At 37.8% G+C, this 27,427-nt stretch overlaps 1 protein-coding gene across 1 annotated transcript; it reads right to left on the reverse strand.

Moving 5' to 3' along the window:
* Positions 1-2,422: 2,422 nt before the first annotated feature.
* LOC138820525 (zinc finger protein 182-like) lies at positions 2,423-27,427 on the reverse strand. The gene is made up of 5 exons (XM_070012195.1): positions 27,149-27,427; positions 7,770-7,896; positions 4,321-4,554; positions 4,202-4,278; positions 2,423-3,904 (listed from the first exon to the last, which is right to left on the reverse strand). The coding sequence occupies exons 1-5, from the start codon at positions 27,425-27,427 to the stop codon at positions 2,423-2,425; spliced, it is 2,199 nt and encodes a 732-aa protein (XP_069868296.1).

Raw genomic sequence — 27,427 nt, forward strand, 5'->3', positions numbered from 1 at the left:
CAGCCAACTTAATTACCAATTTCATTGACTTTGGAAAGGAAACCATCTTTTCTAACTCCTTTCCCATGGCCTTTTAAAACTGCCTGTTTTTTTTTTTTATTTGCCTTATAGTCATGTCACAAAGCAATTCAGATTAAAAGACAGCTTCCACTGACAAAGATTTTTAGCAAGCAGAATACTTGGTAATTTTGGAACCATTACTATTTACATATTTTACATATAGACAGAGATGTTTGTGCACAGATTATAGAGCACACTTAAATGCTAAAATTGACCATTTAAAGTTTTTGGAATTTTAGCAGTAATACTTTGCCTAATCAAGGTAGAACCACATAGTTAGTGCAAAACAAAAACCTGCCAACAAGAAGAAACTTTTTAGTAAACAGGAGTCAAGACATGAACAGATATATAGCATGATGTAATGACCCCTATCCTGGTCAGGTAAGGGGGGGGAGTTTATAGGACCCCAAAAAACATCCAAGGAAATTTATTGTGAAAGCCATCTTCATGCCCTCCCCCTCTTCACTGGGCTTCCCTCAGAGCACCTGGACCAATTCCTTCCACCCAGGCACCCCTGTCATGTGACACAAGGCAGCCCACAAGAATCATCTTCACCTGTATTTTACCCTGCCAAATATCTAGCACAGTCCTACCTCTTTCTGCTTATCTCTATAATCCCATGGATATCTTTAAGTATTCTAGCTAGCTTTTGTCCATCATTTTTTCCATGGGTCTAGTTTTTTTTAAATTGCTACAGAATTAAATTTAGCAAAACCATAACTTATAATTTGTTGTAGAACTAGAAATTTGTAACTTGAAAAAGCAATATTCTCCTCTTGAGAAATTCACTTTCACCCTCCATAACAGTGAGAAAACACAGACTCTCCACAATATCCACACTAGTGTTTTATTACTCAGAAGAACAATAGCATGGTGTACAAGTAAAAAATTTACAACAGACTCATCAGTACTAAATAGAAAACAGCATGTAGTAAAATCATTTTGGCATTACTCATCCAAACCCAAATGCTTAAGAATCATGTCTTCATTTTTCCACCAAAGAAACTAGAAATGGAACTGTGATTCTAGTGCTAGAATTTAGCCTTGAGAAAAAGTAGTTAAGGAAAGTGGCTAGGCTTTGAGTTCAATCTACAAGACTAGTACCCACACACAAAGAAAATGTATTCTTTCAGGTTTTCTGAATGTTTCATGAACTTGGGGATGAAAGATGATGAGACAGATTTTATTCTTGTGCACATTTTGTAATAAACAAGGAGTATTATCTTCTACCAGACCTTCCATTAAAAAAATGAATTGGAATAGTAATAGTGTTATAATGCATACATAGACCACACATATAGTGGAAGACTTTTGGGGAGCAGTGGAGAAATTGATGCTCTCATGTCCTTGGAATAAAGCATGATAGTCCTTCCCCATCTATCACTACCAAACCACTATGGATGATTTGAGTTCAATCTCAAAGGTCCAGAGCTCCTATTTCTGAAAAGTGTTTATTAAATTTCTTGACCATCCATTCCTCAATATAAAAGACACAAGTCAACAATTTCACTATCTTAATTCTTTGTCAAGCCTGGAAATCCAACCCCTGAATAACATGAAGGGGAATCATCCCTACTCTACACAATGAGAGGATGAGAAATGTTGGTTCAGTGAGTGGTTTTCCCTTACACCTAGCTTAATTCTGCTATGGAGGATTTCTCTATAATTTACAGAGGTTTCTGCCAAAGGTTTCCCTATGTTGGGTTTCATTTTTTGTGTGAGTGCTCTAATGCTCGCTGAAAGTTCATTTCTGCTTGAAAGATGTCCTCTAATGTTCACTCGACATTCTGTCTTGTCTCTAGGTCTCTGAAATATGTAGAGAAACCTGTGAAACTTCTGGCTAAATATTTGTATACATTTATTATACTCACATTTTCTCTCCTTATTATGTTCTTGGATGTACTGAGGACTGACTTCTATTAAAAATTGCATATTTGTTAGACCTGTTAATTTTCTTTTCTCCTATGTGATTCAGTTCTCTGCTGAACACTGTGCTATGCTGTCGAAGTGGTATTTTCTACATTGGTATTATTCATACCTTGTCTTTCTTGTCTGTGTTCTATAAACACTCATCCATGCATGATTACTAAGTGAAGGACTTTTTTGATACTTGTTTCATTCATAATGTTTTTCTCCTGTGTGTTTTCTGATGAAAATTTAACTATGACTTCTCAAAAACTTTCCACATTTTTTTTCATTCATAAGATTTTTCTCCTGTGTGCATTCAATTTGGAACCATGAGGCATGCCTTCTGGCTAAAAGGCTCCACATTTGCTACATTCACAAGGCTTCTATCAGGTTTTGGTTCTATCATGCAAACTTATTTTTCATCCAGGTGAGACTTTCCATAGTTATCACATTCCTAAGATTTCTCATGTGTGTGGATTCTCTTATGCTTCCTGAGGGATGAACTCCAGATGAAGGACTTTCCACATTTGTTACATTCATAAGGTTTCTCTCCTGTGTGTGTTCTCTGATGAACAGTAAGGTCTGACTTATGGGTGAAAGATTTTTGACACACCTTACATTCATAAGGTTTCTCCCCCGTATGTTTTCTCTGATGGACAGTAAGGTCTGATTTAAATCTGAAATACTTTCCACATTTGTTACATTCATAAGGTTTCTCTCCTGTGTGTGTTCTCTCATGGACAGTAAGGTGTGACTTACGGGTGAAAGACTTTTCACACACATTACATTCATAAGGTTTCTTTCCTGTGTGTGTTCTCTGATGGACAATAAGGTGAAACTTCTGTCTGAAATACTTTCCACATTTGTTACATTCATAAGGTTTCTCTCCTGTGTGTGTTCTCTGATGAACAGTAAGGTGTGACTTACGGGTGAAAGACTTTTCACACACATTACATTCATAAGGTTTCTCTCCTGTATGAGTTCTCTGATGAATAGTAAGGTCTGACTTACGGGTGAAAGACTTTTCACACACATTACATTCATAAGGTTTCTCTCCTGTGTGTGTTCTCTGATGGACAATAAGGTGAAACTTCTGTCTGAAATATTTTCCACATTTGTTACATTCATAAGGTTTCTCTCCCGTGTGTGTTCTCTGATGAACACTAAGGTGTGACTTTTGGGTGAAAGACTTTTCACACACATTACATTCATAAGGTTTCTCCCCTGTATGTTTTCTCTGATGGACAGTAAGGTGTGATTTTAATATGAAATACTTTCCACATCTGTTACATTCATAAGATTTCTCTCTCGTGTGTGTTCTCTGATGAACACTAAGGGGTGACTTATGGGTGAAAGACTTTTCACACACATTACATTCATAAGGTTTCTCTCCTGTGTGTGTTCTCTGATGGACAGTAAGGTGTGATTTTAATCTGAAATACTTTCCACATTTGTTACATTCATAAGGTTTCTCTCCTGTGTGTGTTCTCTGATGAACAGTAAGGTCAGACTTACCGGTGAAAGACTTTTCACATACATTACATTCATAAGGTTTCTCTTCCGTGTGTGTTCTCTGATGAACAGTAAGGTCTGACTTCTGGGTGAAAGACTTTTCACACACATTACATTCATAAGGTTTCTCTCCTGTATGAGTTCTCTGAGGAACAGTAAAGTCTGACTTCTGTCTGAAATACTTTCCACATTTGTCCCATTCATAAGATTTCTCTCCTGTGTGTATTGTCTGATGCAAAGTGATGTATGACTTCATTCTAAATGATTTTCCACATTTGTTGCATTCCTCAAACTTTTGTTCTTTGTCAGTTCTCTGATGCCTTCTGAGACCTGACTTTTGGGTGGAAAATTTCCTACATTCTTCGTATTCATAGGGTTTCTCTTCTGGTGTTGTTTTAGGTTGATCAGAACTTAGTTCTGAATTCTTAGAGATAGATTTTGCACATTGCTTATACTCATCAGGATTCTCTGGATATTTCCTCTCAGGTTTTGTAAGGTGTAAATCCTTACTGAATGATTTCTCACATTCACTACTTGTATAAGGATTCTCTCCTGTGTCTCTTTTCTGATGCATAGTGACTGGAAACCTCCCTCCCTGACAAAGTTCTTGGGCAAGAAGAGCAGACTTATCATATTCTTCTCTATATTCGTTATGGTTAGAGGCGGGATCTCTGATGCAAACCCAATTATGTGGAAAGAATATCATCTCTGAATTTAATACCTTCTCTCCTCCATATTCAAAATATGGACCATCATAATTTTGACTAAAAGCCTCTGAGTATCGAAGCGATTGATTAACTACAGGAGAAACACCAGGCATATATGCAGCCGGCATCTTACCAGGCTCACTGTAGTGGAGCATGTTCTGACACTGAATGAACTCGTCCGTCGTCATCCTTAAGGAGTTCTCATCATTCCTATTCAGATCTGGCTTCTGTTTTGAGGTCAAGTTAGAAGTTGTCACTAATCTCACTCTTTGCTCTATTGTGTTAATATTTGTGACAGCTATGTCACGCAGACATTCATCTGGACCTTCCTGGTAAGTCTTAATCACATGCTCCATTTTTTGAATATCTAAAATGAGTCATATAAAGAAGAAAAAAAACATAAATAAGATCCAAATACTCCTTAAAATAAAGGTAAAGTCATTTTCCCCATCTTAACTGTTACAAATTTTGAAATATTAATATAGGAAATGATTTATGAGAAATAAATTTCTTTTACCACAATGTATTGATTAAGAAAGTAATACTCTTCCTTACACCGTTTTTTTGTCATGGGGCATGAACTCCAGGCCTGGTGTTGTCCTTCAGCTCTTCAGCTCAATGCTAGCTCTCTATCATTTGAGCCACAGCACGACTCCCAGTTTTATCTGCTTATATGGTGCTGAAGAATCGAACCCAGAGCCTTATGCATGCAAGGCAAGCACACTACCACTGAGCTACTATAATCAAGAACTCTAATAACAACAGATGCTGGAGGGGATATGTACAGAAGGGAACACTACTGCATTGTTGTTGGGAGTGTAAACTTGTACAACCACTTTGGAAAACAAAATGGAGGCTCCTCAACAGACTTCACATAGAGCTCCCTTATGACTCAGCAATCCCATTTCTGGGCATTTACCCAAATGATCACAAACAAGACCATACTAAGGGTACCAGCACAACTATGTTTATTGCAGCATTGTTTACCATAGGTAAGATAAGGAACAAACACAAATGCCCCTCAGTAGATGAATGGATCAAGAAAATGTGGTATATATACATAATGGAATTCCATGCATTCATCGAAAAGAATGATATGGCTCCATTTGTTAGGAAATGGAAAGACTTGGAAAAATTATATTGAGTGAAGTATGCCAAGCCCAAAGAAACAGGTCCCGTGGTTCCGCTTATTTGCAATAACTAGTATATATCTGAGACAAGCAGAAACGGTCAATAAATTGATGTTAGGCAAAATGAACCCCAAGATAAGGACTCATATGTTTTTATTTATTGCTATTGTATCTAACATATATATATATATATATACATATATATATATATGATATTTCTTTATTGCTTTATATGTCCCTCCCCTATGGTATAACCCCTGTTTTTACTGTGTTTGATGTAGGTATAATTTGTGGAGGGAAGGTGGACCCATTGCAACAATGAGATGTACAAGATGTTATGTCAAAAAATGAACTTCCCAACTTTGGCTGGGGAGGGGGGCTGGAGGGGAATGATGGGAGGGGATGGTAACGGAAAACAAAGGAGGAGGCTACAATGCTTGGTAAGAAATGTACTCATTACCTTGCCCATGTAATTGTAACCCCTCTGTAAACTGTTTTCACAACAACAAAAAAGAGTAACACTGACAGTTTATGATGGAAAATGTTTTTCTATATTTCAGGTTTTTCTTCTTTTTTATGTCAGAGGAATTATTTATACAAATTACTAAACTATTTACTGCTAGCTTTTTAACCTGTATAATTTAATATGTAGCATTCTTCATTTTTTCCCAAAAATTGTTTTGTTTGATCTTAGGGGAATAGATGCTTTGTATTGTTTTACTTTCTTAAAATAATTTATATATTGTGCTACTTTACTTCTCAAACATTAGGAGAACAGTATTTTCTAACTTTGGAGATTGTACCTTTTTTATACAAACCTTTGCTTACACCTGAGAATAAAGTTTTATAACCACATTTCTTCAGTTATAAGTTCTCACTGTGAATTAAGTATCTTTAGAAATTTTAAAATTTGTTTCCCTCCACCTTAGACAGAATCTCATCTGACTTTTAAACCCTCAGACTCATGAACTAAAGCCACATCAGATCACGACCTAGTTAATCATTCTCTCTAGACTGAAAGCTTGGGTTCTGTATACTGGCCTCTACCCTCCTTATCTTTATCAGAGGATAGCAGCCTTGGCATAGTCATTTGCTATACCTGCCTAGTCCTAGTTTCAAAGAAAAGTAAATCTCACTTTTCACATTTCTAATTTTGTTTTCTCAAAATAATTTCCACAAAGAGAAAGAATTGCTAACTTTACCTTTACTGCCCTACATAGTTCAGTGTGCATCTACATGCATTTTTGATTCACAAGTCTAACACAAAGATCACCTAGTTCTCTGCTACACATGGGACTCAAGGGAATTAGGAATATTATTGGTCAGTACATAGCAAGACGAATTTACCAATTTGGTTCTGGATCCATGATCACTATGCAAGATGCTTTAACTCACCTGAGAAATTCTTGTCTGAGGCTTCTCTCATATATGGCTCTTCATCTTGCTCCAGCTTGACAATCAATTGAGGTTTAGGACCAGTGTGCCCTGTTAATAAGAGTGAAGACTTATTGCTCATGCTGTGTCACAATTGTTCTAAGATTTCAGATATCCTGTTAACAAGGTTGCTCCCAAATCTTCTTTCATTTCTCACTGTCTCCATGGTTGAATCTCCCCGAGGTTTGAATTAATTTTGCAGGTTGTGTGACTTGAATGCAATTCTTTTTCTCAAGGTTAGCATTCTATTAGTTTGAGTCCTAGCTCCACTTCCAGTGTAAGAGTGGTTATCTTGAGATAAGAGTCTCATGGAGACTTCACTGGCATTTTTTGCTTCAAACTGAAAGCCTCAGATTTCAGACTCCTAAGAATTACAGGCATGAACCACTGCATCTAGTACTAGGTTTGGATTATAAATACTCCCTCTAATCTAGTGATTTCCAGTTCTTACTTCCAATAATGATAAATAGGTATGTATGTATGTATGTATGTGTTTTCTAGATTGTATATCTACCCACAATAATCACTTCAAGTTTGGGAATACAGTCTTCTCTTTAGGGAAGACAGTTTGGAACTTTTGTCAAACTGCTGATTTGGATCCTTGAACAATGAAAATAAAATTGCCTCAGAATTTATATAATCTACCTGTATATAATCTACCTTCATTTGAAACAAATGACACTTCCCACAGACTGGAAACTTACATCCAAATAGCATTGAAAGTTCTATAAATATTCACATATCTACTACAAACAAATCATTTTCCACCCACCAGTGGTTCACACCTGTAATCCTAGTTACTCAGTAGGCTGAGATCTGAGGATTGCCATACAAAGCCAGCCCTAATAGGAAAGCTGTGAGATACTTATCCCCAATTTAACCACCAGAAAGCTTGAAGAGGCGCTGTTGCTCAAGTGATAGATTGCTCACCTTGAACCGAAGAGTTGAGGCACTGTACCAATGCCCAGAGGTCAAGCCCCACTTAACTTTTCAAGTTAATGTGATATTTTTGGCTCACCTAAGGACACCAGCATGCTATAGGTTTCCAGCATCACCTCTCTATACAGGGTCCTCTGAGAAATATCCAATGCCTGCCACTCCTCCCAGCTGAATTCCACAGCCACATCATCAAATGACACCAGCTTCTGTAAGGGCACAGTCCATCAATCCCTGAGTCCTGAGAACACCAAAACTAGAATTTCATTCTTCTACATGTATGCTTTTGTATTACAGAATGTGGTTGGAACTTTCTGTGTTATTTATAAAATGAGAGAATATATAATCAAAGTAGAAATATTTGCCTCCATAGTAACTTGGTAATTACACATACAAAGTTTTTCTAATACATTAGAACCCATTTCTGGTTCCAGCAATAAAGACAAGAAAACAGTTCTAAGAAGCTAATAACCTAGCAAGACAACAATAAGTATAAGTAGGAGTCTGAAAGTGTGTGTTTAGCTTATTTTGGTAATATTTACTATATATCTGGGTAACAATGAAGTAAATAAATGTGTTTTCGGCATTTTCATATTCTGCCTCACTGACAATACTATTTAGAGTTTCTATTAAATAGTGCTCTCATAAACAGTCACAACATGGCCATTACATCATATGCAATACATAACACATTAGTAGATCTATGAAAAGCACAGCATCCAGGTAAATGTTAAAAGGAGTAAATTACTCAAAAAATAGTAAACGAATGATTTGGCTCTCATAAGATTTGACTTAGTTCTCACAATAAAACATCCGATGTTAACTATTTTTGTTATTAAATTTCTAGATATAAAAGTATGGTCATAGATAGCCATTTGTTTCTTCATATGTAAAAATGAACTGCCAGCATGAACGTTTGTGAACACTGACTACTTCCTACCACACCAAATACTTACTTATTACCATAGAATGTTTCTTAATCAGCTTTGCATTTTAATAGGCCTTAATTGAAGGATGGATGTAAATGGATAGAGGCTTAAGGAATGCTCAAGATGATCCCCAAAAATGTGAACTATGACCACCACAAGAAGGATAGAGAATAAAACTATGAATTGGGACATGATGTAAAAAATATAGTAGTTTTAAGAATTAGAATAAAATACAGCACTAATTTGTTGTACAGTGTCTAAAAGGAATACAGTCTTTCTTGACAATATCAGAGGTGAATGATGACTAACACACAAAAAGAAATATATCTATAAAGTGTTTAAAGAAAATAGACTTCAATACACAATCCATGGGGCAAAGCGCCTCTTCTTACAATTAAGATTGAAGGTATTCCTAGGGAAAGATAATGCATTATTAACACATCTTCATTTTAAGTGCTATAAAAATTATTCTTCGGGGCTGGGAAGGTGACTGGCTCAGCGGTAGAGCGCTTGCCTTGCATGCCTGAGGCCCAGGGTTCGATTCCTCAGCACCACATGAGCAAAAAAGAAAAAAGCCAGAAGTGGCGCTGTGGCTCAAGTGGTAGAGCCCTAGCCTTGAGCTGAAGAGCTGATGGATAGGGCCCAGGGCCAGAGATCAGGCCCGTAAACGGGACCGAAAAAAAATTATTGTGCATGAAGAGAAAAATAAAAATTGCTAACATAGATCTACACAGAGGAGAAGATTATTAAAAAGGTAAATGTGTAGTTAAAGGAATGGTACATGTGTAGGTAAAAGAATGTATAGAAAACATTGTATGTAATTTCTCTTGTGAAAAGAAATCTTATAGTACCATATTCATAATTCATAAGGAATGCAAATTCAATATACAAACACATAGGTGTTTTAAAAACAAAGTTTGTGAATCCTGCATATGGATCAATTAATTTTGTACTTGCCTCGCAAATATGGGGGTCTGAGTTCAAAGAATTATTTCTACAAAAATTTAAAAGGAAAATAGAAAGGTTATACATAGGTTATAAATTTCATTGAATTCCATTGAAAAGTAACTATATTATGCTATATGCTACTACTATGATAATATTGTAAAGATTAATGTTCATAGTAAAAATGCAATCAGCAAGTTAATTTCCTTTGTGTTCCTAACAAAGAATCCCACAGGGTAGAAAGTTCTTTTTCTTGCAGTTCTACAGTATAACAATTTTCCTGCACATTTTACTTCTGCTGAAGCTCTATGCGTCAGCCTGAGAATGGCCTTTGTTCTTTACATGAAATGTCTGCTTATTTCTGTATGAAGAATATTAATAAGACTGTTTTTAAAAAATCTTGCAGTCCTTGCATATTTTGAGTTGCACAAATTCAATGGAACATAGAAACAAACTTTTGAAAAAGTAGGGCACCTGTATTAAGCATGCAGTCTTATTTTTATCCTATGAACAATGGAGTATAACAACTATTTACATCAGATTTAATTTGTAATTGGTATCAGAGGTAATTCACAGTGTTCAGGAGAATGCCTGCAGCTTATATGAGAGGTGATTTACAGTGAAGTTGAGGTGTGTGCAGGTTACATAGAAGCAAAATAAGAAATAAATATCAGATGAGACAAACAGATATTAAATAGCAAGATATCCATCAAAATAAGACCATATTTATATTGTAAAATATAGTAAATATATAAGGCACTGTCTGACATGAACAGAAGAAAGAAAACTTAATGAGCAATCCAAAGTCATGGACTAGAGAGAAAAAAAATAAAAAAAAATATACAAAGATACCATGAGCAAAAGTTAATGATGAAAAATACAAATAGTGATAATATGTAGGAAATAAGCATCAGCCCAAAATATATGACCACAGATATAGATCATTGATAATGACAGACAGATTATACATTATGATAGTAAAAATGTATGCTGAAAAGCAAAGGTACAAAGACATGTTTAAAAGACCATGCAGTTTTAATACTTTAATCTACCATTACTATTGTAGAACTAATACTCCTCTTACTAACTGATATAACAACCAGACAAAAAATCAGCACGAACACACACATGGATGCCATTATCTTAAACTTAAAAAAAAATACTATGGTGTTGCATTTATCAAGACACATATTCCAAGATTAATAGCAAATCGGAAGACAAATGGTGTAGAAAACAATATGAAAAATTAAAGTTATGTTATAAATACATGAAAATTAAAAGATATATTTATAGTATTCTATGAATGAAATAAACACAGGGAAATTACAATGGATCTCAAAGAAATGTATTCCATCATTGTGATTTATAGAATATTAAATATAGCCTCTTTCTTACTTCACCTTTGAAATAAAAACACATAGATTGGGGCTGGGAATATAGCTAAGTGTTAGAGTACTTGCCTGCCATGCATGAAGCTCTAGGTTCCATTCCTCAGCACTACATCAATAGAAAAATTAGGAAATGGCACTGTGGCTCAGGTGGTAAAGTTGTAGACTTGAGCAAATCAAGATCAGGAATGGTGCCCAGGACAGGCTCCAAATTCAAGCCCCAGGTTTGGCAAAAAAAAGTTTAAATAGATATGGTGTATTCACATGGATCTCTTCTGGAGAGTGGGGGAAGCCAGAGAACTAGAAGGAAATGGGGTAAAAAGCGCATCTGTGGAGGTAATTAGGCACTGATGAAAGTAAGCTATACAAATCATGAGTCAAGATGGCAGGGAAACATTGGGAGAGAGTGAGGGTATGGAAGACACAGCATGAAAGGAAATGTATTCAATACCTGGCCCAAGAAATGGTAGTCACTCTATACATCACCACTATAACAATAGATCAATTAAATTTGAAACAATTTCTTCATGGAGTTGTGTGAGCATAAAGTTAGTGAAGAAAATGTAGCACAGTTAGAAAAACAGCTACAATTATTAGAAATAAAGTACATCACTTAATTGAAACATGAAATACTGGAGCTTAGGTTGAATATTAATTTTAAATATGCTGTTAACAATAATCTAACTTTATTGTAGTATCCAATTAATTATTAATGATAAATATTCAAGTAAGTAAAAACAACACAAGTGCTTCTGGTTCAAGATGCTTATCCTACCCTAGCTATTAAGGAGGCTGGAAGCCAGAAAACTGGGTAGACAACTCAAATTAAGCAGCTAATCAACATATTGGAGGAGGTGTGGCTCAAGAGATAGTGCCAAAAAAGAAATTAACGCACAACTTAGGAACTGGAAAAACCTACCATGCTCCCGGAATGGGAAGATCAACATTGTGAAAATGACAATACTTCCAAAGGCTATCTACAAATTCAATGCAATACTTATCAATAGTCCGAGTTCTTCAATGAAATATTAAAAACAAGCCAGAAATGTATATGGAACAATAAAAGACCCCAGATAGCAAAAACGATCCATACCAGAAAAAACAATGCTGGTAGAATATCACTACCAAATTTCAAACTGTACTACAAAGCCATAGTAATCAAAACAGATTGGTAATTGCACAAGAACAAACTTGAGGACCAATGGAATAGGACTGAAGTCCCAGAAATGTACACACAGACCTATATCCACCTAAACTTTGAGAAGGGAGCTCAAAATTAGAATCGAGGAAAGACAACTTCGTCAGTAAATGGTGGTGGCAAAGTTGGTTCATTACCTGTAGAAAACTAAAGCTAGATCTGTATATATAACCCTGCACCAGAATCAATTCCAAAATGATCAAAAACCTCACATTCAAAGCAAACACCCTAAACAACATTACAGAAAAGAATAGGAGAAACTCTAGTGGTACTTGGCACCAACCAAAATTTTCTTAATAGAGACCCAGAAACACAACCAATCAAAGAAAGGTTGGACAAATGGGATTGCATGAAACCGCAGAGCTTCTGCATGGCAAAGGACATTGCTAACAAGATCAATACAAAACCCACAGATTGGCAGAAGATCTTCACTAGGCATAAAATGAACATGGGTCTCATATCTAAAATATACTTAGAACTCAAGAAATTAAATCCACAACAACAAATCCTCAGAGAAACAACTGCCCAATAAATAAGTGGGCTAAAGACTTAACAAGAATCTAATCTGAAGAGGAAATAAGAATGGCCAAAAGACATATTTAAAAAAAGGCTCAACTTATAAATATGTTAGAAACAATTACAAGAAAGAAAATACATTTGAATCCTTAATGGGGTTCATTTTTGCCTAAAATCAACTTATCTGACCGTTTCTGCTTGTTTCAGACATATAGCAGTTATTGCAAATAAGGGAAACCATGGGACCTGCAATTACAAGAAAGAAAATACATTTGAATCCTTAATGGGTTCATTTTTGCCTAAAATCAACTTATCTGACCGTTTCTGCTTGTTTCAGACATATACAAGTTATTGCAAATAAGGGAAACCATGGGACCTATGTTTCTTTGGGCCTTTCTTACTTCTCTTAGTATAATTTTTTCCAAGACTTTCCATTTCCTAACAAATGGAGCAATTTCATTCTAAAAAAAACACAAAAATCAAAAAAAGTCTCAACTTCTCTAGCCAAAAAGAAATGCAGATTAAGACAACCTTGAAATTCCACCTCACCCCAGATAGAATGGCTATAATCAAGAACACGAATAACAACAGATGCTGGAGGGGATGCAAACAGAAAAGGGAACCCTACTGCATTGTTGGTGGGAGTGTAAACTTGTTCAATCACTTTGGAAAGTAGTATGGAGGTTCCTCAAAAGACTCCACATAGTGCTCCCCTTTGACCCAGCAATCACACTTTAGGGTATTTACCCAAAGATCACAAACAAGGGTATACTAAAGCTACCAGCACACCTATGTTTATTGCAGCTTTATTTACCATAGCTAAGATATGGAACCAACCTTGATGCCCCTCAGTAGATGAGTGAATCAAGAAAATATGATATACATATCCATATATACATAATATGTATTTATACATATATGTGTATAGACACACACACACACACACACACACAATGCTTTTCTATGCCTCCATCAGAAATAATGTCATCACCCCATTTATAAGGAAATGTTAAGACTTGGAGAAATGTGTAATAAGTGAAGTAAGCCAGGCCCAAAGAAACATAGGTCCCATGATCTCCCTTATTTGAAATAACTAGTACATGTCTAGGACAAGCAGAAATGGTCAAAAGCTATGTACATATGACCATATCAGATGATATGAAGTGAAATGAGCCCTAAACAGGAACTCAAGTGGTTTTTCTCTTTCTTGCTATTGTTTTTAATGTACTATGTGACTTTTTGTTCCTTTGGTATGTTCTTCCCCCACGGTATAACCCCTGTTTTCACTGTATGTTTTTGCGGTGCCTTGCATCTTGTATATACACTTTTCTAATTTGGGGATAGGACGGAAAAAAACAAAATGCTTAAATAGGGATACAGGCTGACTCATTGTAACAATGAGATGTACAAGACACTAGGTTGGGGGCTGGGAAGGTGGATCAGTGGTAGAGCGCTTGCTTTGCATGCATGAGGCCCAGGGTTCGATTCCTCAGCACCACATAAGCAAAAAGAAAAAAAGATGGAAGTGGCGCTGTGGCTCAAGTGGGAAGAGCTGAGGGACAACGCCCAGGTCCAGAATTCAGGCCCCACAGCTGGACCCCAAAACAAAAAAAAGACACTAGGTTGAAAACGAACTTTACCATTTGAGTGAGGGAGGGTGGGAGGGGTTGCAGAGGTTAGGAGGAAAGAAATGGTAGAGGAAAAACAAAGGAGCAGGTAACAATGCTCCATAGGAAATATAATCATGTAACTGTAACGCCTCTGTAAATTATTTTACAATGCAAAAAATTTTTTTTAAAAGACCAAGTAGTGCCAACAGTGAAGGAGGAAGCAGACAGGATGTGAAGCCTGTGAGTTCCTGTTCCAACACTAGCACAAGAAAGACAGTGGAGAATGAGGTAGGTGTGTCCCATTAGTGTTGAATTTAAACACCAAGCATGCAACACAGCAAACGTTCATCTCAGACATAAAGAGAAAAGGGGTAAGAAAAATTTCAATTCAAAGAACTATGTCAGCAAAGGAAAATTGATCAGTAAAACAAACAAGTTCCCAGATACAGCATTTGAAAAATGGTGAGAGACAGACGGAGAGAAGGGGGACTGAAAGAGATGAAGACACAGGGAGGAAAATATATAAAAAGTGAGAGAAAGAGAGAAATGATGAAAGCTTATGAGTAGGAAACAGAATGAAGAGAGTAAATAGAGAAAAAAAATATTGTGCCGGGCGCCGGTGGCTCACGCCTGTAATCCTAGCTACTCAGGAGGCTGAGATTTGAGAATCGCGGTTCAAAGCCAGCCCGGGCAGGAAAGACCGTGAGACTCCTATCTCCAATAAACCACCAGAAAACCGGAAGTGGTGCTGTAGCTCAAGTGGTAGAGTGCTCGCCTTGAGCTGAAAAGCTGAGGGACAGTGCCCAAGTCCAGAGTTCAAGCCCCATGACCCACAAAAAAAAAGAAAAAAAAATCTTGTGATGACACGTTAGGAAAAATACAAAGGGCTTTCTAGGAAGACCACACACTATATCATCAAATATTATCAAGTTTTATGTAGTCAAAGACCAGGAAGCAGTCCAAGAAGTATGTATGGAGAGTAATTTAATTACATGTATCTTACTAAGTAATCTCTCACATTTGAAGGTGTGTGTGTGTGACCACACTATTTCAGAAACTCCAGTAAAACCTGTTTAACATAATTCAACATTAATCATAAGGAGGTGATCTCTGACAAGTTGTCAGCAAATGTCCACTTTACATGACAAGTGACTCCCTCAATGGCATTGAATCACCAAACAAGTGTGACTACTTTATCTCACCTCAGAAAACTCCAAGCAAGTCTGCCCTCAACTAAGACATTTTATAATCTACTCATTCTAAAAACCATCTTACTCTTGTTTAGGAACATGTTCTTGAAACTGAATATTTTTTTTCTGTTTTAAATCTTGGATAGACTTAGCTTCCTAAAATGGAATGTGAAAAATGAGAAATAAAAAACAACTCACCAGAGATCCTCTCATTCTTTCTTCCTGTTGCCAATGAAGAGAAGATTCTGGACGCATGGCTTAGAGAAAAGGCAATTGACATAGTCAGGAAAGAACCTGTGTGATTATGCCTCAGATTTTCCTGCTCAAAACATTATACATGTAGTGAAAAAGCACAAAGCCTTCTTATGGGAGAAGAATCTTTGATGTCTCAAGTAGAGTATTAAATGCTCCACTGAAGATGACTCCACAGTCCATTAGTTGGTAGACAAACAGTATTCTAGGTTAATATACATACAGAATTCATAAAAACTAAGGTTCCTAAAAATGATTGAATAATTAAAACAAAAATCCACACCTTCAATACCACCAATTATTAATGAAATACATTGAGGGTTGTATGAATTATTTTTCTATTCATTAAAATGGATCCTAGGACTCCATTGAGCTTTTGCACTCTATCTTATTCATTTATACATTTAAACTCCATGGAGAGAATATAGGTTATAACTCAATACTTTTCCCCAAAATTATACAAGAAAATATATACAATACATATTACTTGTATTATAATATTTCAGTAATGGTTTTCAAATGGCACATTTCCCTGCATCCAAATACTTGGAGAACCCTTGAGCAATAACTTGAAATTTGTCATTTAGCCTACTTTACTTAATCAGTAAAGATTATGTAAATACAGTTTTGAGAAGTCCCTAATGCTCACTTTCCTAAACAATCATATGAGAGATAAAGGGCTTACTAAAGATGTAACATGAAATGTTAAGCATAGGAGTGACAGAACATCACAGCTAAAGAACCAGAAGATTAAAATCTTATGTTGCACAAATAATACTAACACAAAGTTCTAAGCTGAGGACACCCCAAAATGCAGACTTATAAAAGTAAAAAATAAATATCTATATGCTTTTTCTTATATTTATTGCTTGGCTTTTACACAGGAAATGCTACTGTCCAGAGTTTTTATTTTTTTTTACACAACTACGTTGATTAGAAACTCAATATAAAATAACATAAATTTTACAGTGATATGTATGAAATATGAAAACCTACTCTGTAAACTTCAGTTGGGTCGTTTGTGCTAAGGAACAATATGAATCACTTAAAAGCAACATTTGCACATTCATTTTGGATTGTTCCACCTGACAAGAATGGTTTCTTACTTTTAAAAAGTAACAAAGAAATTTCTGTAGGCTAATTATCCATATTCAAATACTCAAAACCACAATTGTTATAGATTTCAGGGTGGGATATTTTCTTCTTGTTTTGGGATTTAGACTAGCATCCTTTAAATTTCAAGTTTCTATTTCATATTATTTTATTACAAACATAATCTATATTTAAGAGTTTATTTTGTAACTGGGCTCTGGTGGCTCATAGTTGTAATCTTAGCTACTCAGAAGTCTGAGATCTGAGCACCACAGATTGAAGCCAGCTGGGGCAGGAAAGTCTAAGAGACACAGATCTCCAATAAACTACTAAAATACCTAGAAGTGGAGATATGGCTTAAGTGGTAGAACATTAGGCTGGAACAAAACAAGCTCAGGGTCAATGTCCAGTGCTTGAGCCCAAGAACCAGGTCTAGCACACAAAAAAGAGCATTTTATTGTATTGTATTTAAATTCTATTGAACAATTGTTTTGGAATACATATTTAGGCAGTCTCTCATTTTAAATGATGTAAAATAGGCTCAATAATCTAGTGGAGAAATTGTAAATTGTCAAGAACAGATAAAGTGGAAAACCTCCATGTTAGTAAAATTTTAAGCTAGGAAAATGCATAGGAACTGCAAAGGATAAAAAGGGATCAACGTGTTTCACTAACATATTTTAAATGAATGTTCAAGCTTCATTGACTTCAATTCCCATGAAGATTTTCTTAAGTGAAATAATACTTCTTTGAGCAGGTTGAGACAAAATGGAGAACACTACCTAAAACTTCATTATACGTTACATCTAAAAACCATACCACTTTGAGTAAGACACAGTACTTTAATTTCCTTTTGTAACACTCCATGACAAACACTTTCTTAACTGCAGGTAAAAACCAACGCTATAAGGCTACTATCAGTATATCCACAGGTGAGACATTTGAGAGATCCTGTACAAGAATTGATACTGTGAAGAGGCTGAATAAATTAGTAAGAACAGAGATAGATACTTTCAGTTGTGACAATAATTCCTAATCCACAAACCACAGCCCCATGTCCTTTCTGAGAACTAGGCTCTGACGGATTCCTCAGGCAAGTTCATTTCCCCTCCTACTAGTTACTGTTAACCTTCCAACAGCACCTAGTGATTGGGAGTGTTAGAGGAAAGAGTACCACCTGAGTCTTGTGCTCTAGTGAGTAGAACCAATCTTTGCTTAAGGCAAGGAAGCTGAAAACATTTTGCCCTTCCTTTACCTTTCTGCCTCTGCTCTGTAGGGCTTGTCAGAGTTGACAAGGTATCCTCCTTCAAACATTGCTAGGCTTCATTGCTTAACAGAAAGTAAAAAAAAAAAAAAAAAAAAAAAAAAAAAAAAAAACCAAAAACAAAACAGGACCATCACACACTACTGTAATATCTCATGTAGACCTGTTCCTAGTAAAAAGGTCTTGTACAAACACGTGTGAACTAAAACCAGGAGTACTAAGAAAGCTAACAAGGAAGGAGAAGAGCAGAGACACCTGTAGGAGAAACAACACAGGAACCCAAAAAACAACTGCAATATAAATGGAGTCAAATCAGGCACACACCTCACAATTTTGCTACAATTGTTATCATGCTCATCTTACACCTGGGCAAATATAGTAAGGTCACATGTGTTAACAGCAGAATTTCACCATCATGGAAATATAAATGCACAATTTCTCCTATTCTGGAGAACCACCCAACTTGCTGTCAGAATGTTGCAAGCCAGTTTCTGGCACCTGGAGACACAAGGGCTGTGGCAGCACAAACTCTGGAGCCCTGAACAAATCATCAGCCTCATGCTGGAGGAACATGTGGAGGATCAATTTTGCCTTGTGTTTTGCATCCAGCTCACAGTTCCTACCTGTTATTGGTTCTGCAGCCTGAGATCCCTTCAAGTTACACCTCCCAAGCTCCACTGAAGAGAAAACTTCCAGCAGCAAGGCAACGGGAAAGAAACCAGAATTTGCAGGCTGGAACCACCCACAGTGGGTGGGGAGGCACATGCGCAGAAGGATCTTTGCCCTGCTTTTAAAAAAAGAATAAAAAACCTGCACTTTCAAAGTATCTGTGCTGCAACATAGACTACAATTCCCACAATGCATCGTGCCACTCTGAGAGGAAGTAGGTTTCCACCAGTGCTATGTCCTTTGTCTTAGGACTGCAGGGATGCATGGGGATGTTTTCTCCTGCTTGCATGAGCATAGTTGAGTTTTTTTTTTTTTAATGAAAATGACAGTGTGTCTCCTGAAACATTGTTAGACTATCTGAGAAAAGGACAAGTATTGGAAGCATGAAATAAGTTGGCTTTTTAATTCTTAGATCTACTAATGTAATTGAGCTTATGAGACTTTTGTTTCTGTTCGTGTGTAACAGATAAGTTCTGTTGAATGTATATTATATCTGATTTCTTTATATTTTGGAATAGCTCCCTGTTCAATATAAAAAGGTATTCGCAGGCACTAAACTGATTCTTGGATCATTTTTCATGCTTTAATGTATACACTGCAATAAAGTAGCAGAATTGCTAGATATACAGCATAATCCTTGCACCAATTAAATTTTTTTAAAAAAATCTAACAATTTCCCAGAAATGTCCAAATTCCATGTTTGGAATCTTAAGTAGTTTTTGGCTGTTTCCAAATTTTTCCTTTCCTTTAAGGTTCTTTACTTTACTTTTCATTTCTTTTCTTTGATGTTCATTGTTACTCTTTTGGCTTGAACTCATGGTGTTCCCATGATCTTTTCTTTAACAATTTGTTCAGCTAAATAGTGAAAAGCATCCTGTGGGTGGGAGGAGTGGTCTTAGAACAGGCACCTCACCACCATTACTGTTCAAACTAATGGTGGTTTGGGGAGATCGGGGGGAATGTGGGTGAGGTGCAAGTGAAGTGAATTATAGGTCTCTGTGAAGCTTGATGGCTTGGCCCAAACCAGTGTGTTTTTGTCTTTCCATTTGCACGCCCTATTTCAGTGTGAATTTCTCCCTCTTCTATGATCCTAAAAGTTCCTCTCAGTCACTCTAAGCTACCTCATATTGTCTTCCCAGGTGTTACCCATTAGACTTTGGAATAAATCTTTGTTATCCCAGGTCCTAAGTGTGGGAAGAGTCAGGGCCACTTCTAGAAACCAGGCTTGTGTCCTGACCCCTGGGATTTGCCACAGTCAGGAATAGTCAGGCATCATTTGGGACAACACAGTTCCTTTACTGATAATGCAGCATCACCAGAGACTTCTTAGCTCCCTAGGAACTCTTCTCAAAATAACTGTGTAGGCCTAATCTTTCCAGGCCCAGTGATACAACTATAGTCAAGCAACTTCTAAGCCTGAATAGGGAGGATCATTCAAGCTCAGGAGTAACATAGAAAGATTGATTTTCAACGAAACACAAGTGTAGCAGTTCTTTACCAGATACCATCGGGGAGGGACATACACAGCAAAAAAGAAATCATCGTACAAATATGTTAGAAACAATAGCAATAAAGAAATATTTGAGACCCATATCTGATAAACCGATTAGAAAACAGGAAGTGGTACTATGGCTCGAGTGGTAGAGCACTAGCTTTGAGCTGAAGAGCTGAGAAACAGTGCCAAGGCCCAGAGTTCAAGCTTCACAACTGATAAACCTATCAGTTTGGGTCTGGCCCTTAACTTCTTGGTGTTCTATTATGAGATTCTGAACTCCCCAGAGAAAGCTTGCTTTCTTGCAAAGACAGGTTTTCATGAAGTCATTGCTGAACTTGATACATTAAGTGAAGAGGGGTTCAAAGACTGCACGCTAATATAGTAGTTACTGAGAGAAAAGTTGACATTGTAGATATGATTACCAAGGAGATGAAGTGAAAGCAGGAGAAGGAGGTGAAAATTAAATGGCCTTCCAACTTTTGTCTGCCTCATTCTAAAATTTATACAGCAGACTAATTGCCATCCATGCTGTCCCACAAATAGTTTGTTTATGATTTATGATGGGTTTATGTTGCTTCTATTTGAATTTCTATATTTCTCAGGGTTTTTTGTTGTTGTTTTGTAATATTAGGGGAATAGATATTGCCTGTTAACATTTAGTGATTTATCTGTTTTCATCTTCAATTGGCCAATATGAAGATGTAGAATTTTTTTTTTTGGGGTCCAGTCATGGCGCCTGAACTCTGGGCCTGGGCACTGTCCCTCAGCTCTTCAGCTCGAGGCTAGCGCTCTACCACTTGAGCCACAGCCCCACTTCTGGCTTTTTTCTTTTTTGCTTATGTGGTGCTGAGGAATCGAACCCAGGGCCTCAGGCATGCAAGGCAAGCGCTCTACCACTGAGCCACCTTCCCAGCCCGAAGATGTAGAATTTTTTACAAGTTGTAAATGTTTGGCATGTACTTTGGTACATGGTGACTTCACAAGGACCAGTGTGTGTTAAAACTGCTTCCATGTTGAAGTGAAGAAATCTTCCTACATATTGGTTTGTACTCGTGGGTAATAAAAGGGAAAATTGGTTCCAGGCACAGGTGTAGTTATTCTGGATATTCGAAAATTTTGGAGCACTAGCAGGGCTGTGGTACAGATATTCCATGGCTGTTGCCTTCTGGAATCATCTATTTCTGTGGAAGAGTCTATTTCAGTGTGCACACCTTAGACTACAGTACCAGAAGTATTATTTGAGACAAAGTTGTGTCCCAATTAACTCTGGATAAGGGCAGAAATGGTTCACATTCCATTATTTGTAATGTTACCTGCTGCTTGCTCTCATTATTTTTGCTACAGATTTTATTTGTATTTAACTGTTTTAGACAACCTACAAACAAAAATGTAAAAGTAAAGATGCAGTGAAAACGAACTGTTTGGTAATCATTATTACCGTTTTCTCTACAACTTTTCATGTAAATTATTCTTTTGGTTTTGATATGCCTCAAAAGAAATTGTACATTATTATAACTTTGTTCCTTACTCCCTTTTGGCAGCTAATGGGCTTTTACCAAGTTTAAAGGGCAAAATTTATCACAATAACAAAAATACTAATCTATCTACCAACTACCTCCTACAAACCCAAGTTTTTCCTTGGGGAGGGGAACATTGATTTGAAAAATAATGTTCCAGTTAAAATTTTGATATATAGCATTTTCTAAATTAGGAAGCCACAACGTTTTTCACCCACTATGACAATGGTTAGTATTAACTGAAAATTCTGTGCATCTAAGTCAGTTTTGGTTTTTGAGAATTTTTTGATTCAGCTTGCCTTCGATTTTGGTAATTTTATTTGGCAGGCACGCAGGATTACCGTTGTTTTTTTTTTTTTTTTTTTTTTTTTTTTTTTTTTTTTTTTTTTAGCCTTCTGTCTTGTCACTAACCATTCCTCCTTGGTGGCCATGTACTTCGGGAAAGTTCACATGACTTTTCTGGTCTACTCACTCTCTAAGATCCCTTGCTTTCTTGCTTGCATCCCACAAACTATTAACCATCCTCTACTGCAGCACATCTCACCTTACTTAATGAGATTGTGTATCTCCTACAAACTCTATCCTGAATGCTCTGCCATTGTTTGTCTTTAAATCTTCTCTAAGTAATGATGGGTCTGAGTTCTATCAAATCTCACCCTACAGAATATTTCCTCAGAAAGTTACAGAAGACACCAAATAAAAGTGCCATTTTAAAAGACAAGTGGGGCTGAGAAGGTGGCTCAGTGATAGAGTGCTTGCCTTGCATGCACGAGGCCCTAGTTTCTATTCCTCAGCACCACATACACAGAAAAAGTCAGAAATGGTGCTGTGTTCAAGTGGTAGAGTGCTCGCCTCAAGCTGAAGAGCTGAGGGACAGCTCCCAGGCCCAGAGTTCAGGCCCCACGACCGAGAAAAAAAAAAAGATATATTTTTTCTTTCAGAATGTAAGATCCTCCAGGCAGGGGCAATATTTTCTGTATGTTCTACTGTGTTCAGTACACTGTAAATGCTCAATAAATATTGATGATTGGAGGCAAAAAATATCTGCTTTCTTCATTGGAAATATCAACTATACCAATTACTATTCTTGTGTTTGATAATAGTTCTAAAATAAAAACTGCCATTCTTTCAAAGACAAACATATAGACACATATATGTATATAAGTACACATATAATGCTTTGGAGTAATCAGTAAGATTGTATTTCATTAATATGAAATATTAAATTAGTGTTATATATAAATCAATACAAACCCATCCAGTCATTGAATCCGTCCAGACTCCTTCATAAACCTGTAAACTTATCATATCTTTTGCACAAGCATTAGTCCTCCTGAGTAAGCTCAGGTCAGGAGAAGCCACAACAGGACACAAGATCCATATCAGGGCCTTAAAAATAGGCACACAAAAGAGGTGTGATCAGTTTTGAAAGAAGAGATATCAGTAAGATTATTAAATTATTTGGGATTGAAAGCCAAAGAAATGAAGATCTCTACAAAGAAGGGGACTAAATAGAAAAGGAAATATCTCTGAGGTCCATTCAGTCCAGTGTTCATGTACAAGTCTTCCAGGGGTGATGGGCCACAGTGTGATGCCCAGTAGCCCACGTGCTTAACTGCTCAAGGCAGGATGAGATGATGTCTAGGGGCTTGCATACAGGATGGCTACAGGTCACAGTAATAGGAGACAGAACCTTTATAAGAGGGGCCCTTTGTGTGTAATCCTAGTTACTTTGGAGGCTGAGATCTGAGGATCAGGGTTCAAAGCCAGCCCAGGCAAAAAGAAAAATCTATAACTTTTTTTTTTACTAGTCTTATGGCTTGAACTGAGCATCTGGGACCTATCCATGAGCTCTTTTGCTCAAAGGTAGCACTCTTTTGCCACAGCACCACTTCTAGATTTTTCTGTAAATAATTGGAGATAGGAAACTAACAGATTCTCCTGCCCAGGCTGGCTTTGAATTGACATCCTCAGATATCAGCCTCCTGAGTAGCTAGGATTAAAGGCCTGAGCAATTGACACCTAGCTCATACGAAACTCTTATCTCCAAGTAATCAGCAAAAAGCCAGAAGTGGAGGTGTGGTTCAATTGGTAGAGTGCTAGCCTTGAGCAGAAATATTAAGGGATAGCACCCTGGCTTGAGATCAAGCCCCAGGATCAACAGAAGGAATAGAAAAGAAATAATCTGAAAATCACAAGCCAGGAAGATGCAGGATATGGAGCAGAAGGAGTCTACTGTGTTTATGTAGCAGACAGACAAAGTGAGACCCAATGAGGCCAGAGGTCTGTGAAGCAGGTAAGACACTTGCCAAAGTGTCTCCTAGGATGGCAACATGCAGCATTTTGCATTTGTACCAGCAGGTGGCACTAAAACAACAAGGCTAAGCAGGCCTAGTTGGTTGGCTCTAAGTAATGAGCAGGTTATTTTGTATATTTGCTGGGTGTTGGGGGTGGAATGGGGTGAATTGAGGCCCTTCAGGATTCTCTTCCTTCATTCTTCCATTATCTTGTTCATCATTCCATTTTACAGATGAGGAAAGCTCTGAGCTGATTTTTTTAAATTAGTTATTTGCCTGATTTTTGCTAGCATTGGGGCTTTAACTCAGAGTCTGTCACTCTTACTTGGCTTTTCTTCTCAAGGCTGGCACTCTTCCCACTGGAGCCATATGTTCACTTCTGGGATTTTGCTGGTTCATGGGAGAAAAGAATCTCTCAAATATATCTGCTGGGGCTGGCTTTGAACTGAGATCTTCAGATCTCTGCCTCCCAAATAGCTAGAATTACAGTTGTAAGCCATCAGTGAGTTGTTTTAGAGATGATTTTTTAAAATAATATTTTTTCTTTTATTGTGAAAATACTCTACAGAGGGGTTACAATTACATGGGCAAGATAATGAGTACATTTCTTATAAAATAATATTTCTATGTTCATCCAATGTGTGTGTGTGTGTACACCCTCATGCACCCATACACACACACACAAACACACACACACACACACACACACACACACACACACACACACACACACACACACACACAGAAGCAGCGACATTGTCCAAGCCCAGTCAAAGGGCAGAACAATGTTCACACCAACCATTTATTGTCCAGTGGTCTTAGATTTTGGGTGAGGGGAAGGGAGTGTTATGTTACTCCCTGCCTTTTGGGCTAGGCCTATTCCTTCCTGGTGACTACTTTGTTTCTCATCACAGACTCCCAAAACTCTCCTAGGGAGTTCAGGGCTGCCACCCTGAAGATCTCATGTCTTTCTGTCCAGCTGTAGGCTTTCTCATTATGGGAAGAACATGGGCTCCTTGGGCAGAGATCATAACTTAGTCACCTTTAGTGCCTTAACCTGAAACCTGCCACATCCCTAGATGGAGGCTGGACACACAGACTTCATTCCTTCATTCTGCAAGCCATTCCTTTGCCACACTGCACATGGCAGCATGCGTGATCTGGGAAGGGTCTCAGATCAGCTTCTCTGGACAAAAGCAGAGAAATAGTAACAAACAGATATGGAAAAATAACACAGAAAGAAGGACTCTGGAGGCGGAGAACTAAGGATCTTGGTTCAAAGACAACTTGGGTAGGAAAAGTCCCTAGACTTACCTTCAAAGAACCAGCAAATATTCCAAAGTGGGGCTGTGGTTAAAGTGGCAGAATTCCAGCCTTGATCAAAAAAGCTAAGGGACAGTGACTAGGTTCTGAATTGAAGCCTCATTACCAGCGATAGATAGATAGATAGATAGATAGATAGATAGATAGATAGATAGATAGATAGATAGATAGATAGATAGATAGATAGATAGATAGATAGATAGATAGATAGATAAACAGGATTTCTGCGTACTGGTATTTCATACCTGTAATCTTAGCTACTCAGGAGACTAGGAGTAAGGCAAGAATCATGGTGTGCAGCCAGACAAGGCAGGAAAGTCCATAAGACACTTATCTCCAATTAGATATCAAAAAGCTGAAAGCAGAGCTGTGCCTCAAGAGATACAGAGATAACCTTGAGTAGAAAAGCTGAGGGACAATGTGCAGGTCCTAAGTTCAATTCCCAGGATGAACATGCACACATGCACCTGTGCATACACATACACACAAGCACACACACACATACACACACACACACACACACACACACACACACACACACACACACACACAGGAAGATACGGTAGTATGACCATGGGCTGTGGGGTATAGAGGGGGTGGCTGACTGGGAGCCATGTTTTGGGTGTGGTGCTGTGGACAGAACTGGAGGAAGGGTCTCCTACAGGCCTAGGAATGGGGACTTCAGTAACAGGAAGAGCCAGCATCCAAATCTAAGGGAGAACAGCAAACGGGGAGGAGACAGAACTCTCTACACAGTTCTAGATTGTTCTGCAAGGTCCTAATGTGGTAGGCAGGTGAATGAATGTTCTCTTCATGGCCTTCATCACTCTGGCTGTTAGTGGACCCCCTGGGTGTGTATGCATACATACAGGTCCTGGGGCTTGAATTCAGAGCCTGGACATTGACCTTGAGCTGTTTATGCTCAAGGCTCGCATGCTACCTTTTGAGGAACATGTACTTCCAGCTTTTTAGTAATTAAAGGGAAATGAGTGTCTCATAGCTCATGCCTGTAATCCTAGCTATTTAGGGAGCTAAGATATGAGGATTGTGGTTCAAAGCTAGCCCAAACAGGAAATTCCATGAGACGCTTATCTATAATTAACCACCTGAAAACCAGAAGTGTTGCTGTGGCTCCCCTGGTAGAGTGCTAGCCTTGAGCAAAAGAGTTCAGGAACACCTAGGTCCTGAGTTCAAGCCTCAGTACTGACTCCCTCCTACCCCTGTAATAACTCAAAAAAAGAAGTCTCACAAACTTTCATGCTCAGGTTGGCTTTGAACAATGATCTTCAGATTTTAGCCTCCTGAGTAGCTAAGATTAGAGGTGTGAACCACCAGCCTCTACCTCACTTGACTTTTCACTCAAGACAGCTCTCTACCTCTTGAGACACAGCTCCACTTCCAGTTTTTGTTTTTTGTTTTTTTTTTTGAGTAACTGGACATAAGAGTCTGTTGGATTTTTCTTCCCAGGCTGACTTTAAACCATCATTCTCTGATCTCAGCCTCCTGAGTAGTGAGAATAACAGGTGTGAGCAATGAGCACCTGGCTACAGCTCTCTTCTTGGCCCTTTTTCAGTTCCACCAACCTCCCTAGCTTCCTGCCCTGGCTTTTCACTCCCTTGCTATCATTGGTGGTGATTGTCACTCCCTCCTATTTTGACTGAGTCACTCAGTCTCTGGTCCCAGGAATCTACTGCAATGCTATTATGATGACTAGGGCATACATAAGGGAATAAGCCAGGGCCAGACAGTATGGAATCTGAGCCTGCTGCCTCTTACATCTGCCAGCGTGTGAGTGATCTTGGGGCTTCTGATAAATGCCACTGCCCCCTTGGAGACCTCCAAGGAGTTAGATGAATGCCCACTCACTGAAGGCATGCCAAGTCCTGGGGTACAGGGCACTAAGGCTCTTCCTGTTCTCCACTGCCACCAGTGGGACTGTGAGAGGTCATGTCCCTCTTCTGAGCCTTCATTTCCTCCAAGTTCACAGACATTGTCCTTAAACCCTTGCATTCCAATCCCTTCTCCTTTCTCCTGGCTCTTTGCCAGAAGTCTCAT

The sequence above is a fragment of the Dipodomys merriami genome, unplaced genomic scaffold (genome assembly GCF_024711535.1).
Source record: "Dipodomys merriami isolate MVZ:Mamm:240054 unplaced genomic scaffold, mDipMer1.0.p SCAF_895, whole genome shotgun sequence".
NCBI lineage: Eukaryota > Metazoa > Chordata > Mammalia > Rodentia > Heteromyidae > Dipodomys > Dipodomys merriami.

Excerpts from the sequence above, each read along its gene's own strand:
- LOC138820525 (XM_070012195.1), bottom strand. The coding sequence starts at position 27,427 with ATGAGACTTCTGGCAAAGAGCCAGGAGAAAGGAGAAGGGATTGGAATG. Across the intron at positions 4,555-7,769 it reads TAGCATGCTGGTGTCCTTAG|ATATTCAAAAAATGGAGCAT; the intron begins GTGAGCCAAAAA and ends GACTCATTTTAG. Across the intron at positions 3,905-4,201 it reads TTGAATATGGAGGAGAGAAG|AATTCAGAACTAAGTTCTGA; the intron begins GTATTAAATTCA and ends TCTATCTCTAAG.